Source organism: Candoia aspera, chromosome 9 (genome assembly GCF_035149785.1).
Source record: "Candoia aspera isolate rCanAsp1 chromosome 9, rCanAsp1.hap2, whole genome shotgun sequence".
In the NCBI taxonomy this organism is placed as follows: domain Eukaryota; kingdom Metazoa; phylum Chordata; class Lepidosauria; order Squamata; family Boidae; genus Candoia; species Candoia aspera.
In genome coordinates this window covers 14,878,514-14,896,870 of record NC_086161.1, presented here as the reverse complement: position 1 = coordinate 14,896,870, position 18,357 = coordinate 14,878,514, and the positions used below count along the sequence as shown (strand labels likewise).

The following is an 18,357-nucleotide window of genomic DNA, read 5'->3' as shown; positions in this document are numbered from 1 at the left end:
CATCCTTGCTATCGGTGATGGGAACTGCGCCAAGCAAAGCCCAAAGGGGCTGGTCTACCGCTCCCGGCCGGGTAAACAAAGTCCAGTCCCTACGCGAGAGGCCCCGCCCCCTTTCTATCGCAGATCTCGCGGGATTGAGGAGGGTCGAGGCTCCCCTCTGCTGGAGCTCGCCCGTTTCTTTCAGAAGGGGGCGGGGCGTAGCGCTCTCGCGAGACTCCCCGGCGACTCCTTGGCGTCTCCGCGAAGCGGCTTGACCAGTCTGGCCGCGGCTTCGGCCCTGGAGGGGTCGTCGGTTTCGCGAATGCGCCGTTGAGGCGGAGGGGGCCACCGCTATGTCGCTGCCGGGCTCGCCGGCCCCGCGCTGGGCCCCGACGCACGTCCAGGTGACGGTGCTCCAGGCGCGGGGGCTGCGGTCCAAAGCTAAGGGCGGCAGCGGCAGCGACGCCTACGCCGTCATGGCGCTGGGCAAGGAGAAGTTCGCCACCTCGGTGGCCGAGCGCTGCCTCGGCTCGCCCGTGTGGCGGGAGGAGGCCACCTTTGAGCTGCCCCCGCCGCCGCGACGGGGCCCGGGCGGGGCAGTCGGGCCCGGACCGCACGCCGTGTTGCAGCTGACCGTCTTCCACCGCTCGCTGCTCGGCCTCGACAAGTTCTTGGGCCGCGCCGAGATCGGCCTCGCTGAGCTGCAGACCGAAGGCGGCCGCCACAGCACCCGGTGAGCGGGCGGGGAGAGCCTCCAGGGGCAGGGGCAGGCTATCTGCGCGGGGAGGAGGAAGAGGAAAGCGGGGTAGGGTGGCCGAGGGGGGCAGAGTGACGAGTCTCGTAAAGCAGCTGCCTGTAAGGGCCTAACTCACTGCTTTCACTAGGATTGGTTCTCTTGTCCTGCATCTGGTGGTCCCCTTCGCTTCTCTGGTAAAAGGCCAGATATGGGCCGGAATGTAAAGGAATGAAAGCTTATATTTAACACCTCCTCCCCGGGTTAAATATCTGGAGATCTAGTTGCTTTTATAATTGCATATCAGACATACGGTGTGGAATGCTGGATTTCTTCATGTTCAGGAGCAGTGCATATGTCAGCCTTTCTCAACTTTTTGACCCTGGAGGAACCCTCGAAATATTTTTCAGGCCTCAGGGAACCCTCCCCTCCCCCTTGCACATTCAGGCTCAAATATAGGCCAGAAGTTGCAACATTATTATATTCGTTTCATGGGTAGGCCTGTATAGATGCATTAACAGTGTTCTTAAACTAAAAATAAAGAATGAAACTTACCTCTTTAATGTGAAGTTGCCCAAATTTGAAACAGTTTTTTAAATAAATTGTGAGCTCCCAGGGAATCCCTAGTGACTTCTCCTGGAACCCCAGAGTTCCATGGAACCCTGGCTGAGAAACCCTGGTATATGTGTATGCCCAAAATAAGGGGAAAATACTTGCTGAAATTGGCATGAAGCAGCATATTGGGAAAGGAGGGATTTCTTGTGCTAGTGTTCCATTCCTATTCTGAGCTAATTATATAGACAGTTAACAAGAACTATATTTGGAAGAGGGAAAGTAAGAAACTCGTGGGTTTTTAAAAATTCACTTAGGTCTAAAACAGGTGGGGTTGGGGAGCAGCTTGGCTAGTCAAAGGTTGTATTGACAGGAGGTGTCTGTGTGTTTGTAGTGTGTACTGAGAACCCATCTATTTGGTCAGTTCATGATACGGTGTATTGTTTGTACCCCAGAAATGTTAAGTTAAATAGGTAATGTGAATCCAGATAGTGTTCCTTTATTATAAGAATAAAACGTTATGTTAAAGGTCACATATTTAATGTAAGAAAAACTCTGCTGGATATGTTTAGAGGTCAAATCAGCAAATTTTTAGTTTTGTGCTTTCAATGTAAAATGCTTTGAGAACTTATTTTTTATTAAATGGAGGGGTGGAATAGTTCTGCTGGATACAATTAGAGGCCAGGCAGCACACATTTTAGTTTAGTTTTGTGCTTTTAATGCAGACTGCCTTGAGAACTTATTTTACTTAAAAAGAAGCTTATTTTAAAAAATCATCCTTCTGTGAATATTCAAGTACTGTACTTCCAAGAAATGCCCAAGGAACGAGAAACCCTGGTTTAGTGGATATTGATCTGCTAATAGTTACAGTTAAACCTATCCTATATAAATGCAGCTAACTTTCTTTGGACCTTGGGCCAGTCATTCTCAGCCCTAGGAAGGAGGCAGTGGCAAACCACTTCTGAAAAACTTTGCCAAAAAACTGCAGGGACTTGTCCAGGCAGTCTCTGAGAATGATTAAAAAAAAGAAAACAAAAACTTCTTTACATTTTTCAAAGCAAACAGTCATTACTTTTTGTGAGTACTCCAAGTATTGTCCTAAATACTGGCTTTCAATGCTGTATTGTAAACAAAAGCCGACCTTTAAAAATCTAATAGATTGCAATGAAATAAGGTTTTTTTTGTGTGTCTTCTGGAGTGAAGGATGAATTTGCTTGATTATGAAAAATAAATGGGGAATGATGTACGTTGACAGTTGAGCATGGGTAGAATCCGGTACAGCTGATGAAATAGCAATGCAGTTTGAATGTTTGGAGCTTTAACTATTTTTTTCAAACTCCTTTGTTAACTGAAATAACACACTTCTTTTAACAGGTTGAATTACTAGTAATTAGTTTGTGACACTAGAGGGTAGAGGGGTAAATAATTCTAATGAAATGGATAATTAGGAGTTGGCACTTTATTGAAAAAGAGTGAAGTTCAACTCTTCAGTCCAAGTGGGGCTGTTTAATAAAAAGGTTAGGTTAGATATTTATCTTTAGAAAGAAACTGAATTTAAAATTCTACAGTTAATACAGTGTTTCAGTGGGTGTGACCTTTTGATCAAGATGAGAATGTTCTCAAACGTTTGCATGGCAATTTGTAAACTCACGTTGGGGTATCCCTTTTGTTAAGTGATGCATCATAAGATCTATATTCAATAGATGCTAGGAATGAGTCAGAGTTTTCTGTATCCTTATGGCCATTTACTAATCGTTTGGATGTCTGTTGCCCCACAGAGCAGCCTACTTTATTTTGTAGAGCAAGAATTTGAATGCTGCTAGTTTAGAGAGAATTTGGAAAAGTGTGTTTACATACATCCCTCTCTCACTCTTCCCTTTGTGATAAGAAACATGTGAAAACTAACAGAAAAACACTTGTAAACAGAAGTGATAGTTTTTTTTAAAAAAATCCAATTAATGTAGTTTATACTAACACCATTCACTGTGCCTCACCCTATAGTGATATCCTTGCCAACCCAACTATCCTTGCTTCAGTTTCACTGGAACATAAAATTCGTATATTTCGTGATATATTTCCTTTTGTTAAAATTATTTCCTCCCATATGTAGTTTTTCATACCTGAAGAATCATTACATCTTCCTTGTGGCGAGAGTGAATGTCACAGCAAATGTGCATTGTCACATCTTTTGGTACAGGTTACTCTGTAGGCGTAGAGAAAGAAGACCTTGGGGCAGACTTCATGCTGGAAGGGGTAGTAAATTGGATAGCATGTATCTTCTTTGTGGGCATTATTGAGTCATGTTTGTAGTACTTTCTGTAAATTTTGAAAGCATTTTCACATATTTCTTATGATTGTTTAAATGCTTTCCCAAAGGAGGCTAGTTGTGTTTATTTCCAAATGGCCTCCATGGGGTAATGAGAAGAGCTTCCAGACTTAGATCTGGTCCATTAAAATTTCTTCTTCTGTGTCTCACATCCTAAACCAACTACATAACCTCAATCTATTAGCTTTATTTTTAAAACCCTGTACTATTGAAGAATTGCATTTGTTATTTTAAAATGGGCATTTCCCTATTATAGAACAACTTGTTAAATCCTTTAAAACTAAAAAACCCACTATTAGTTTTTATAGATATTTGTTATCAAGAAATCAATTTGAGATGCAGATGCTAAGAAATGAGTGAGATAAAGAATTAGAGGTTCCTATATTGCCTAGACAGTGGGAGAGTGTCTTAACTTCTATAGCAAGAGTATCAGCGGACGTTAAGCCATGACTTATACAACAAAAAATAATATTTAGAATTTATTGGACTCCGCTACATTTGTATAGGAAAGGACCGTCTTAAGAGAGCATTTTGTTGGAGATGTAATAAGGACAGCGCCTCTTTAAAACACATGTTTTTATATTTTATATTTATATTTGTATTTAAGAACTACGATTTTTAGTGTATTTTAAACTGTATTTCAAGCCTCGTGTGGCGCAGAGTGGTAGGCGGCAGTATTGCAACTGAAACTCTACCCGCGACCTGAGTTTGATCCCAGCGAAAGCTGGATTCTCAGGTAGCTGGCTCAGGTCAGCTCAGCCTTCCGTCCTTCCGAGGTCGGTGAAATGAGCACCCAGCTTGCTGGGGAAGGTGATGACTGAGGAAGGCAATGGCAAACCACCCCGCTCTGTAGTCTGCCAAGAAAACGTCGTGAAAGTGGCGTCCCCCCAAAGGGTCAGACATGACTCGGTGCTTGCACAGGGGACCTTTCACCTTTCACAATCTGTATTTATTTTTAGTTTTATTGTGAACTGCCCAGAGTTGCTTCGAGTGAGATGGGCGGAGACAAAATTCGAAATATATATAAATATAAATAAATATCAGGATTCCTGCTGCAAAACAGCTGTGCATAGTAAAAAATATGCTTTAAAACAATTGCCTTGATTCAGCTGTGAAGTAATAGATTAAATATAAAGACTTACGTTGTAATCCTATGGCCCCTTGGAAAATGTCTCAGGCTGTTAAATGTACCAAAATTTCTCCCTTTGACCTTAAAGAAAAGACACTATCCTTAGAGGGGAAAATTCAGTCCTTTTTCCTGCTATCCTTCCAGTCTGGAAAGACATTTAGATACAAATGAAAATAAATAATATGTCCCAGTAATAATTGTTGAGTCCCATGTTCAGATTCACCAGAGAAAAACCCCATCTGTTTAAAGTAGAAACATACATGCACAGTACACAATTGATGTGTTGTATCAGTACTTTGTCTTGGAGTACAGAAAATGATACTTTAGAAGAAAATAGCATGATCCTTTTATTTGGTCAGCATATTTTTAGGCTGAGCTCATACTGCAGTGTTACGAATGTGAGTCACAATGTATTATGGGAACAGTAAAGAACTTCCTTAAAATCATATCAGGTGTAGTTGATAAATGACAGCTCTCTTGTAAAGGTTGAACTATTTCATATAACAAGTCCAGCAGGCTCACCAAGTTTACCCTGGCAGTCTTAAATTCTGTGCACAACCATGATAAGTATTCAAAGAATGTTTGAAGCAAAGGCCCTGTTTATAACTTTTGTATTACAATAAGCAGCACAATTTCAGCCAAGCCATTGGGTTGATTTTATGAATGAAAACCAGAGCCGCTTGATCTCCTTAATTGCTTCTAATTTAATCACCTTTACATCTGCTGTTGATTGACTATAATGCCAAAATGTAATTTAAATGAGTTGGTATCTTTTCCTTTGAAAACTCTATGCTTTTACAGAGACAACCTTGTACCAAGAGGTGAGTGCTGGCATAGAGTAGTACTTTTCCATATGGGATGGCACATACAACCATGTGCAAGAAACGTAACTTGAGTTTTGAACTAAGGAATATTGCACTTAGAGTCATATCACTTAGATGACATATTTGAAGAATAGTTCCACTATCTCATCTGCTGTTCAGAGGAAGGTAGGAAAGAATGTGGAAAATCAGTTGCTTAACACCTGGTACTTTCTCTTATTCTTTTCCTGTGTTTCATTCTTTTCCCAGGCTTGGTACGTAAACTTTTAATGCATGCAATTTTCTTAAAATATTATGGAAATGCTTCAAATAAAGAAGAAATTGCATGAATAAATAGATTCCTCTTTCTGCTTCAGAAATCTTTTTCTGGTAATAACCTTCTTTTCTTTCTTTCTTTCTTTCTTTCCAGTCATGCTATATCCTCTGCTGTCTCCAGTTCCATTCCAGACTATACTACAGTACTTGTCTTGGTTCATGTTGTACCTGTGAGGGAACAAAAAGGTTAGAGAAACCAAGATGGCTTGCATCTTAGGCTCCAGTAGAGAAGCAGTTCATTCTCTCCCATATTTCCTTATGTTGGTCAATACTTTTTGTGTTTAGGCAATTACCATTATATTAGAATCTTATGGAGAGAGATTTGGGGATCAGATAAATCCCTATTGTGTTTTTATACTATTGCAACTTAAAATTACAAAACTGTTGCATAATAAGAAGCCCACCAACAGAATAGGCAGAACTAGAAAAAAAGTTCCAAGATTCTATTAGAAGCAAAACCTTCCTCCAATTATTTTCCTGCATCTTAGGCTTTATGAGTGAAAGCTCTCAGTTCTCTTAGCAGCAGATAAATCTACCTCATCAGTTTAAATAAGGTTCATGCTGGTTTAAGTGCCTTAATTCTCCTTTCTATCCACTATAAAAAAAAGTAGCTGGGATACATTGTACTTTTATAAGAATATTTAAAATTCTTATAGAATCATGTTCCTCCTGCAAAATGCTAAACGTTTTGCAAATCTTAAGTGGGAACCACAAAACTAATTATTGTCTGTGGATGTATACATAAATGGATAAACAACATGATGCACTAAAGTTCACACTAAATTAATATAAACATATTTTGGGGAATAGTGAGCAGAATTTTTCAAGATTGTCTTTGAAGAATGCCTGATAGAGCAGAACTACCCACCCTTGCCTAGATACGTAAGCATAAAGACCTGTTTTTCTGATTGTTGCATTACTTTTTTTTAAAAAAAAAGAGCTATCTATAACTAAGCATTTTTGAGAATAATGCAGTACATTATAGGAATAAATTTTGTGTGGGAATTTTTTCATACAAGGTTTTTTTGTTTTTTCCCTTTCTTTACATTATCCTTTGCTGGGTCACTATAATTAAGGTCTATCATCCCATGCCCATAGAGAATTTGATTCTTCTTTTACTTGGGCTAAAAGAAGTATGTCAGAAATAATTTCTTCATGTCCCTGATTCCTGAATTCACTTTCTTGTATGCAGATGGTACAGTCTTCACTCCAAACCAGGGAAGAAGGAAAAAGAGCGGGGTGAGATTGAAGTGGATATCCAGTTCATGAGGAGCAACCTGACAGCCAGCATGTTTGATCTATCCATGAAGGATAAGTCTCGGACTCCCTTTGGCAAACTGAAAGACAAATTAAAAGGGAAACGGGGCAATGGGTTGCCAGACACAGCCTCAGCAATTATTCCTAGCATTACTCACTCTCCAGCTGACAGTGAAGAAGAGTCAAATGACAAAGAGAAGAAAAAATCAAAGTTCAAGACACTGTTCTCTAAGCCTGGTTTGCATAAAAGCAATATTTCTCAGTCCATGTCTGTGCTACCTACTCTCCAGCCTGTTTCAGAGAGAGTTCGACTTCGGCCCAGTGACTTTCATTCACAGTGGAGTGATGATGAAGATGACGACACTTTGACGTCGGTCTCTGAGAGTGAGTTGCCTTTTTATTAAGAGAAGCAGTTCGTAAACTCTTCCAAGGGCTGTCTCGCTTTGAGACATCATATATTTTCCTTTATGGTTAAAATTGAGTTCTCCCTGTCTTTGAGACAATAGCTTAGAAACTACGAAGATAATAAAGAGCTATCATGATGGTCTGTGATAGATGCCATTGGTTAAAGTCTGCTTTAATCAAACCCTAAATATATTAACTGTTGCTAAAAATACTCAGTTTATAAGGATATGTATTTTCAGAAATAATGGGACCTGTACTTACAGAATTCTGATAGCAATTTCACTTTTTCTTTTCAGAGCCCTCTACAAACAGAACCAACAGTAATGTGCTTTATCCCCCTTCTGTCATGACCCACAAAAGAACTGGCAGTGGAGACTCCAAGCAATTAAACCAAATCACTGCTGGCAATGCCAAGAAGGATATGCATTCTTTATTTGGCCTCAAACCCAAAAATGACCCAGTTTCCAGGTCCAATCTGTGTATTAATGGCAGCCACGTTTACATGGAAGAAAGTGAATCAAAGAGTGATACTGTTCCAAAAGAAGGCACTCCATCTTCTCCTCAGACTCCCCAGCGAAAACGTCTCTTTTCGTCTCAGGAGAACTTGTCTTTTGAACCAGACAAGGAACTTGAAAACCCTGGAAGGTTGCCCTTTGATAAGCAGCCGTCTGGATCGTCTTCCTTGGAATCCTTTAAAGCCATGACTCTGCCATCGTACAAACTACTTGCTGGTGGGGATTTGGTGGAAAACAACATTCCATTGGTTTCAGACACTCCAAAAGAAACCAAGGAGACCAAAAAGCAGGAGAACAAGAAGTCTGGCTTGCTGTCTCTTGTGACAGGGAAAAAAGAAACAAAAATCAGTGAGGAGATGGGGAGCACTGAAACTTCTCTCAAGGTAAAGGAAGTGAAGCGTAATGAAAAAGAATTGGCAAGAAAGGAGACAAGCCCTTTTCAGGTCCCTGTGGATGGCAGAAGGGGTCATGACCCAGCTAAGAGCAATGCTACAGATGCTGTGATTGTGAAGACATCAACAAATCCTTTCAGTGAAAATATTGTGGAAGGAGAGAAACCAGGAAAAAATGCAGCTTCTGTGAAACCTTCTCAGACGAAACTTGTCAAACCCAGGTTAGTGAGGAGAGATGCTTAATTTTTTTCTGCTAATATAAAGACAATATCATAATATTTGTTAGGGCTGCCCACTTTAGAAAACTGGGTGGCTTATAACATTGGAATATACAGTGAAAACACTTAAAACCATAATAGCAAAAGGTAACAGCCCAGACTAAAAAGCAGCCATAACAAACAAACAAAAACATGCAAGGGGCTCCACAAACACGCTAACCCCTGGTTTGGGAACTGAGCCAGGTCTTAAGGGCCTTCCAGAGCCCCAGGAGAGTGGGTGCCATACATGTCTCTCGGGGTGGGGGATGCTGTTTCAGAGGTTAGGGATATACTGGCATATAATGCATTAAGTAAAAAAAAATATTTTGCCTGGGGCAAGTATAAATTTCAGAATGTATCTGATCTGGGTATTTAGCTGTTGGATCATTCCGCAGGTGATATGTATGGCTATCTTGAAAAAGGAGAGTAATGTGTTTGCCTTTGTTTGCTACCTTCTTACCTTGAAAGAGAAGAAGCAAAATAGCTGCTATGCTTGCTTTCAGAGTAGAAGTATGCCTCATAGAGGTTCTACAGCTGAAACATGAAGGGAAATGGAACAACAAAACAGGCATTCATTCTCTTTTACTTGGCCACCTAGTCAGAAAACAGTTGCAGGTGGTTTTGCATTTTTTGTTTCACACTTACTATGGAAGAAGAGGAAGGACAGAGGCTTAATCTAGGCTGCCCCCCAAAAATGGAATGTATGAATTAACTGCTTCAGTCTCCTGGCTTGGAGTGGTAAGCAGATGGGAGAAGAAGATACAGAGTATGCCTATATTTGGCCTTTGTAGCAGTTTGATAGAAGTCTCCTAATGCTTTAAAATATTTAGGAGTGCCTGAATTAACGCTTTTAGTTCTAAATTTGAGAGGGAGGGAAAAATATCACTGCTTCATTGAGGGAAAAAACTGACAATTCTAATGCAGTTCCCTTTCCTGGCTCTTCTTTGTCATCTTACATGGTGTCTTTTGGAAAGGGGTATAGGTTTGAGAAGCACAAAGTGGGAAAGGATTGGAGGAATTATTTGAGAAGAAAACTGGGCTGTTTTATGTTGTATAGAGTGATTAGATTTGTAAAGTAGTTCATATGTCCATAACTAAATGTTTAATCAAAATATGTCAATATAGATGCTGAGGAATATTGATAGTGACTCCAAGTTCATTGTTTTATGTTGGTGATATATATTACTTATGTGATAGCTATGTCTTACCACTGACTTTATACTAACTATATATTTGAGACAGATAAGTGTTGCTTTTGTAAGGAAAGTGTGGCTATCAAAGATAGTGCTGCACTTTCTAACTTTTTTGTCTTTGCTTCTTTATATACTTGAGTGCATTGCTACTGACAACTACCTACTCATTGCTATGCAGTCTATTTCATCAGCTGAGATTAACAAAAAAGTACTTTGGAAACAGATTTTCTAAGATATAGTGTACTGCTTTTCCATTTACTGTGTTAAATAAGTATTATAACATAAAGGAATGTGCTTGGGTGTTTTACTAAAGTCCTATGTCCCTCCCTGTTACTAACATGCAGCAGCTTTTCTGAACTCTTATCTAAAATGCGTCTGCTTGTCTCAGGTTGCATCTGCAACTGACATGCAGGTTTTATTTTGTCCCTTCTTACAGACTGGGCGTGTCTTCAGAGGATGAAACCAAGGCCTCCTTTTTTCCTCCTGTACCTCTTCCTCCTACTTGCTATCCTTCAAATAATGAAAATAATCCTTTTACTTCCAAATTTGAGGCAAAACAGAAAACTCAGGAAGCTGGTAGGCTTGATAGTTCAAAAAATGGTTCTGTATATCCTGGTAATAATCCATTCACCTCAAAATGGATGCAGGATTCCAGCGATTTGGAATGCTCTGCAGTTTCTGTCTGCCTTCCTTCTACTTCTGACAGTGAAAATAATCCCTTCACTCCTAAATGGGGACAAGAATCTCAGACACGGGAGATGGAAATCTCTTCCTTACAGTCTCCTGCAGTTTCCCTTACTGAAACTCATACTATTCCTTCTCAGCTTTCTAATGTTGATGATCCTTTTGTAGTCAAAGTAGGACAGGAAACTGATAGAATTAAAAGTCCTCCCACTTCTTTTAGTTCTGTATCTTTAGCTGGAAACATTGATAATTCCAAGTACACTGGTGAAGTTTCTTCAGAAAAGTTTCAAAATGAAAACTTAACTTATCAGAGAGATACTATATCCAACTTTTCTGATTTTCTGTCTGAGAGTCCTCCTCCACAGTCTTATGACCTAGTTAGTGTGAACCAAAAAGCTCCATATGATGACAAAGTGCATAGAGTACCACCTTTTAAAGAAAATAATGGGATGAAGAAGTTGGTAGCCTTTGCCCTTGATGAATCAAAAGATGATGTAATAAGTAGTCATAATGACAGTGCAGATGAAGATCCATTTGAGATAAATGAAAATAAAGAAGCAGTACATTCAGTTGAAAAGAATAGCAGCCAGATAATTGAATTAAACATAGACAATAGCTGTGTCTCTAAGCCTGATGAAGACAAAAATTTTCATCAGAGGGGGAAAACTTTAGGGAAGGAAGTTGAATCTGGCTGCTCATCTAAAATAGAGCCACCGGTACCAACTGCAAGAGTCCTCATTCCTCTGCCTGTGGAAACCAACATGTCAGGTACTGAATTGAGTGACAAAACTCTCTCTGTACCACCAAAACCAGCACCAAGAAGTGGTTTGAAAGTGAAAAAAGGTGTGTATCTTCCTCTCACTGATGAATCAAAAAGAGAAGGTGTTTCAAGCTGCGCGTCTGTTCCTAAAGAGATTCCTACAGACAGTTCAATCTTTAGTGAAAAGCTAAGCCATGGTTGCTCATTAACTTCAGAAATGGCTGTTCTTCCTCATGGATATGATGGTGGTAACATGGATCCATCTCGAAGTGGTAATGACTATGCTAACCACATAATGAGAACATCACCTGGAATTTCAGCTGTTGGAGAGTTGAATGTAAATCCCATTGCTCTTCCTGCTATTCTAGAAGTAGCTTCAGATGATGAGCAATTAGGTGACTATCAGCAGAGTCCTGAAAATATGACAGTATGTGAAGACTTGCCAAGAAATGATTTTATGAATTTGTGGTCTTCCATTGAGAGGAGAGATCTGGCATCAACTGAGAAAGCTATTGGAGAGACTATATCAGGTCTCGTGCAATGGAGTAATCTTAGCGATGCATCCAACACATTGTTGAAGGATCCAGCCAACAATGTGTTAGATGCAGTAGTACATCAAAACCCACGTCATAACCTAACAGGCATGGGACAGAAGAGTGGAGATCACTGTGAGGAAAATAGGCAGAATGTTTGTCCTGAGTCTTCTGCTGAGCCTGTTTCTCTTTCCCCTCTGTCTGATCCTTCTGAGTCTTGCTCTATTAGCTCTTTCCAATCTGATTCTCTTGGCTTTAATAAAGCAGACTCTCCGAAAAAAGCTACAGCAGAAGGATTGGATGCCAAAGTGGAAAGCTCTGGCAAGAAGAAGCTGCTTCAGGCATGGGTTTCACCCTCTGAAACACATCCCAATCCTGGTGGAAATTCTACCAAACTCAGGTAAGAGGACAAGCAAGATGGGGGTGGGAGGTCCAATATGAAAAGCAGTAGCTGCTGTTGCACTTTTGATCTTTCTCTTTGGTGGGAAGGGGAAAAAGCTAACTTTCATCTGACTTGGATAAATAAATGGAATGGGAAAATACTGAATCATGGTGATATACTCAGTACAAGGCTAGAGCTTGACATATGCAGGTTTACTTCCGCTATGTTGTCATGTGTCTCTCAACCTACCTAATTGTGAAGATAAAATAGTGGTAGGGAAAATCCCATACTTTGATCTAAATTCCTTGGGGGAAGGACAGAACATAAATATATTAAATGAACCTTTGGTCTTTTATTTGGAGCATTTTATTTAATACACTATTTCAGCTTGTAGTTCCATATGGAGATGCAAGCCATATAAATGTCTTAAATCTGAATGTGAAAGGTAAGGGGTAAGGGGAAAACACTTCACAGAATTCACATGTGCAGTGTTCTTTGTTACATCCAGTAGTAGAACTGTATGTTGTTCAATGTAAATGTTACATTTCTTTTAGACTTCATCCTGTGAAGCCAATGAATGCTACAATAAACCAGCTACCTGTAAAAACCTTGAGCATAAATACTAAGATCCTGGATAACCAGACTGAAATCAATCTGAAGGTACTTAAGGCATAATATTTTTTAAATATATGGGGAATCTCTGGTTCTGTAGTTTTTGTTAATCCTCACCATAGGGTTAATGAAAATTGAATATTAGGCGGGGACATAGGTTGCCCATTTCTATTTTAAAGCACAGTGTAATATTCTGTAGCTGTGGTTAAAATGTGTGCTCCTTGTACTTTATGTTTTTAATTACGTTTTTTTATGAAAACAACATTTGAAAGACTGTATAGTCCATTCTAAAACATGGATAACTGGGGAATATATGAATTGCATATGCTGAAAACTTGAAATTCTTCTAAATGTTTTTGACATTTTTTGGTATTGGAATATGCAAGGTTTACTGACCATGTGTATGAAGTTTGTAGCAATTCGATTTTAGACTGTATTTAGAATGTAGTGTTCTCAACTGAGACAATTGCAATGGGTGATTTATATGTGATGAAGATTGTCTTGACCCTTGCTTTTCATCGTTTGGGAAGAAATAACCAGAGGTGGGCTTAGAAAAGCTTAAAATCTTCATAAATGTACTTACTTGCTAATGCTGCAAATTTGTGTTTTTGTGATTTTTTTTTTAAAGAGCACGTGTTTTTAAGCATTTCTGAAGCATTCTTGGAGTGCATGATCAATCCCTGAAGCTAAAAATCTAAGGACAGCTTTCTGATTTTTGAGTATATTCCTGACAACTCTTTCTACTGAAATGACTTCTTGTTCCTCCTTTTTTCCCCTACAGAAATATGACCCTTCAGATCCTGCTTATGCTTATGCTCAGTTAACTCATGATGAACTGATCCAGCTGGTCTTGAAACAGAAAGATATTCTTGCAAAGCGAGACCTCCAGGTACGAGAGCTGGAAGATTATATAGATAACTTGCTTGTTAGAGTCATGGAAGAAACCCCCAACATTCTTCGAATTCAAGTCCACCCCAATAAGAAAGCTGGAAAGATGTAAAATGGCAGCTCAACCTGGATGAGGACTTTTCCACTCAAATTTAGGGAGTAGAGAATGTGGAACGAAATAACTTGCTTCTACCAAAACAAAGGTTATTTATGTCTGAGTAAAATTGGTTTTCTTATCCTAGAGACTGGTTAGATAATCCAAAATGACAGTCTTTCTTCAGATCCTTATACCCTTCCAATACAATGCACATATTTTGGTGCTGTGCTACGATTAAAAGTATGAGATTATGAAACTTCAAGAGAGCTATGTGAACCAGTTTTCTACTGTGAATAATACTGTAACTGGAGCATTTATACAGAATTTTACGTAAAGTTGAAAAATGTTTCCCACAGTTTTCAAAGCCACAGACTTCTGTGGGTAATATTAATTTTTCATGCAATATATGCAATCTTATCCTAAGCAGTCTCATGCTAATTCACTGAAGACATTGGAATATCATCTAGCCCCTCATTTTAATTTGCTGGAAAATGAATATATTATTGGAAAACTGGATGCCTTTGAAATCATCACGGTGATTTTCACAAGTCCTCACAAGTTCTTATCAGTTGGGGTTGATGCTGCAGATGTTTACAGTGGATTGTGTACTGAGCTTCTTGCATTATTCATTGGGGAACCATAGGTAAAAATTGCATAGTAACGGCTGGTGAACAAACACTGCTTGCTTGTATTGGCTAAATTGAAATGACAAAATTCTGCACTTCAGCACTGAGTTTTATGATTTCTAATTGTGACTAGTTTGGGGTGTATTGTATTTGATCTGGACTGGGACAAACTGGTAATCGCACCAAAGCTAGTTGCTCAGTTGTAGATGATGGCTTTTAAATACAGATTAAAGCAGGGATAGGTAATCTTGGGCTTTAAGAGTACTATGAGACAAAACTCCTGGAGGAGTGCTAGTTGCTTATCCCTCTGTGATTTTAGGAATGTGGATGGAACTGGAATGTTCCTATCTCCAAACTTTTTAACAGTTTGAAGGTACATCTTCACACAATTCTTGATTGGCATTGAATATTGACTGAGCTTGCTTTTTAGCAAACTCTCCTTTGTTCAGAAATTGATTTGTGTTTCTTCCTTCTCTCTCATTCAATAAAGTGTTCCCAGAATGGCTTCCTATTTGTGAACACCTTCACAAAAATTCCCATCTAACAAAGTTCTGTTCAGAAAATATGCTGAGAAAATTGCTGTAGTTAAGTCCTTTTAGAGTAACAGTCTACTTAGGCTAGTACAATTACTTTGGTCAGGAAGGGTCAGACAGTTTTGTGAGTTCCAGAACACCTCCTTACTGTCTCTTTCTTTAGCTCTTCCAGGTTCTGTATTCCCTCCCTTCCCATGCTTCAGAGGTATAATGGCTTGTGATGGTTATTATGGGTGAAAATCCTCCCAGATAAAATTGTAGACTTTTAGAATCTGCAACTGATGAGCAAGCAGTTAGAAATCTTTAGGGGTACCTTTTTGTTAAGTGAAGAAAAGGCATTCTTTTTCATCAGGTGTCACTGCAAATGTGTATGCAATTCTTTAACACCCCCCCCCACTTTTTTTTTTCTTATGCAGTGAAAAGATTTGTTAAAATTTGCTCCTTTCCTTTTCAGGTATTGCTGAGCAAAGTCTTTCAGCTCTTGTAATTCCAAGCATTTATTTGCTGTGGCCAAGGGCTGTATATGCAGTATTGTTGGTCAACTCAAATTTTCCTTTCTCAATACCTGTCTTAAATTTGACATGGACAAACTTGACAATCTGATAAGTGGCTCAAATCTGAGTTGATATTTAAGTTTTGTTTTATTTGATCAAGTAAACTAAACAGGAAAATATTGATGTGAGAGTGTCTGTGGGCTTGTTTTCAACATGCTCTACAGCAGCAGTTTTTTACATTGGGGCATGTGGTCTGGGAATCTAGAAGCTTGGTTAGGGCCTGGCCATGGTATTGTGCCGGTGCTCTTCTGTTCCTGATGATGTAAAGGTTTTGAATTGTCAGGTTTTTCCTCAGCTAACTACACTTTTCCCCAGAGTTAGAGAAATGTAGCTCGACCTATTTTTTGCAATGTTTACTTGAATTATCTTTCCACAATGAATAGCCTGTATGGTTTTTGATAAAAGGCAATTGGGAACATTCACTCTCTCAGCATACATGCAAGGTTTGTATAAAACAGAACAGACTTCCTTTTTCCTGTGAAAATAATAGTGCGTGGTAAAGTGGGAAGGATAAATACAGTACTTTTAAATCTCGCTGACACTTTAAATTGGAAGGTTAAAGAGGTTTTTAATTCTTAAGCAGAAACAATAGATAAATTGGTTTTGGACTATGGGTGAATTGTGCCTTCAGGGAAAGAATGAGTAGTCCAGATCTAGTGGGAAAACTGCATTTTGTGTGCTTATTTTAAAACTTTCTAGTCATCTCCCTTCTTATGATTTACAAAAAATCCATTTTAATGTTATTACAGGTTAATTTGGATTAGGTCAACCATTATACTGCTGCAAACTGAGGTTTAATTATAAAATCTAAAATTTTAAGTTCTGTCTTAGGAGATAGAAACTACATGTAGAGATCAGCAAGGTACTTTGCAGGATTACAAAAGTGTGTGCATGTTTGTGTTCTAGCCACTCAGATCTATTACTGTCCAAAAATTGTTAGCACTCCTAGCTAGCCAATAAAATGCAAGTACCCACAGCAATGTAAATGTTTAGAGGCAACAAAGAATTAACTTAATCATTTTACTATAGCTACTGTTTATTATCTTCCTATGCACTTTAATGAGGGATGTGGTTGGCACAGAACCATTCTTCAGCCCTCTCATTGTACTTAGTCACAACACTGAATTACAGTGTAAATTTCTCAGCTAAATTTACTAATAGTGCACAGTTAATTGCTCTTGGCACTGCATAATCTGGCAGTCACCAAAGAACAGAATACCTTAGGTGGCTACTGTACTCATGTTTTGAGAAGAGGTGTAGTTTGTATGACTTGCGTTACCAGTGCATTCATAACCTAATTACATATTTTAAGGTTTGGTACGCAATGAGTAATATATTTTAAAGTCTGGTTCTGAGGGAGGAGTAGATCATACTCTCTGTTGTTGCCATAAACTGAGTGTGAAACTTGTTGAATAGACTTGTCTGTCTCCCCTGTGCAGCGTAGTTCTAAATCGGTCAATGTACTTAACTGAGGCTGTCTCTTTGCCTCATTTGTTGGATAGAATTAGAACAAACATTTCAGATTTTTGCAAGGAAAAGAATAGTGGCCTGCCATATTGAAGGCAGTGGGTCATCCTGAAATTGCTGGTACTGAAATGTGTAACAATGCATATTTTTCAGGTAAAAGAAAAGGTTTGGGTATTTTTAAAGTCTGGCTGCTTCCCTCTGCTGGTTGAAGCACAATGCTGTATGCCTGCTGCTTTTATGAAAAGACATATTGGAATTTGTATGTCTGGTTCCAGAACATTGAATAGCTGCTTTAACACCATACTTCCTAGGAATAAATTTCTGAAATAGACTGGAATTGTATTCTAAACATGTCTGCTAATAAAACGGCAGGTGACAGCAAAAACAAAAACTTGTGCTGGACAAATTTTGAGTGGATTGAGAAAATTAAATTTAGAATTCTTAAAACTTTAATATAAGTTCCAGGTGGTTGGTCATTCTTGTGGTAAATTATGGGAATTGCAATTAGGAGCATGCTAAACATTCCAACCTGAAGCAGGCTGTCTGCAGCCCCAATAATTGGAAAGGCCCATTTCATGTTTGCAGTGTTGCATGATAACCTTTTGGACAAGGTTGATTTCAACACACACAAAGAGCACTTAATTGGGGAAGATAGTTTTAAGTCATAACTGTATGTACTTACGGGTTTTAAGTGGGGCAGTTTCACATATTGTAACATACATAGAAGGAGTTACATCTGGGCCCAGTTGTGCCAGCTTTGCCTTCCTACAAAGGTCTGATTCACTATATATCACTCAATACCTAGTAATAGTGCCTTAAAATCAGTATTTTACTGAACAGTTTAAGTACAATCTGTTCACGTAAATTCTTGAGTTTTAGTAAAATGGTTATGCAATGAATAGTTTATCTCCCTCTGTATATTTAACATAGAAGGATTTGAATGTATGTTTCTGCTTTGTTACACTTGGTACATTACCTGATGGTTTTTATGCAAAGACCTTCAGCCTTATGAAATGTTAAAATAAAGTTATTTAAAGTTAAACATATTTCTGGTTTGTTATATATTTTATGTATTCATGGACCCAAGAACGAACAAGCATATTGACTGGTGAATATCTGCTTAGAAGAAGGCTTGTGTCCAGTCCATAGTTTAAGCATAAACTTCTTCATATGACTGATACGATTGTTTATGATGAGAAAATTGGTGAAGGATATAAAGGTGCTGAGCGGTTTGGGAGGCAGGAGTGATTATTTCACAGTATCAAGATCTTGGGATAAAATGAACATGGAAGAAAAGGAAAGCAGTGAACAAGCAAGACTGAAAAAAAGACTGCAGGAAGAGAAACT

General features: G+C 38.9%; 1 protein-coding gene across 4 annotated transcripts; it reads left to right on the top strand.

Moving 5' to 3' along the window:
* The first annotated feature begins 275 nt into the window (after nucleotides 1-275).
* RAB11FIP1 (RAB11 family interacting protein 1) lies at nucleotides 276-18,052 on the top strand. Of its 4 annotated transcripts, XM_063311446.1 has the most exons (7): nucleotides 276-712; nucleotides 7,048-7,496; nucleotides 7,814-8,645; nucleotides 10,311-12,251; nucleotides 12,788-12,893; nucleotides 13,627-13,734; nucleotides 15,153-18,052. In XM_063311446.1, exons 1-7 carry the CDS (start codon nucleotides 333-335, stop codon nucleotides 15,198-15,200), a joined length of 3,864 nt encoding a protein of 1,287 aa, XP_063167516.1. In that variant the 5' UTR covers nucleotides 276-332; the 3' UTR covers nucleotides 15,201-18,052. The 4 variants fall into 4 exon arrangements, with proteins under 4 accessions (XP_063167516.1, XP_063167515.1, XP_063167518.1 ...); XM_063311445.1 differs by having other exon boundaries at nucleotides 13,627-18,052; XM_063311447.1 differs by lacking the exon at nucleotides 276-712 and adding an exon at nucleotides 5,952-6,041 and having other exon boundaries at nucleotides 13,627-18,052.
* The last annotated feature ends 305 nt before the right edge of the window (nucleotides 18,053-18,357 follow it).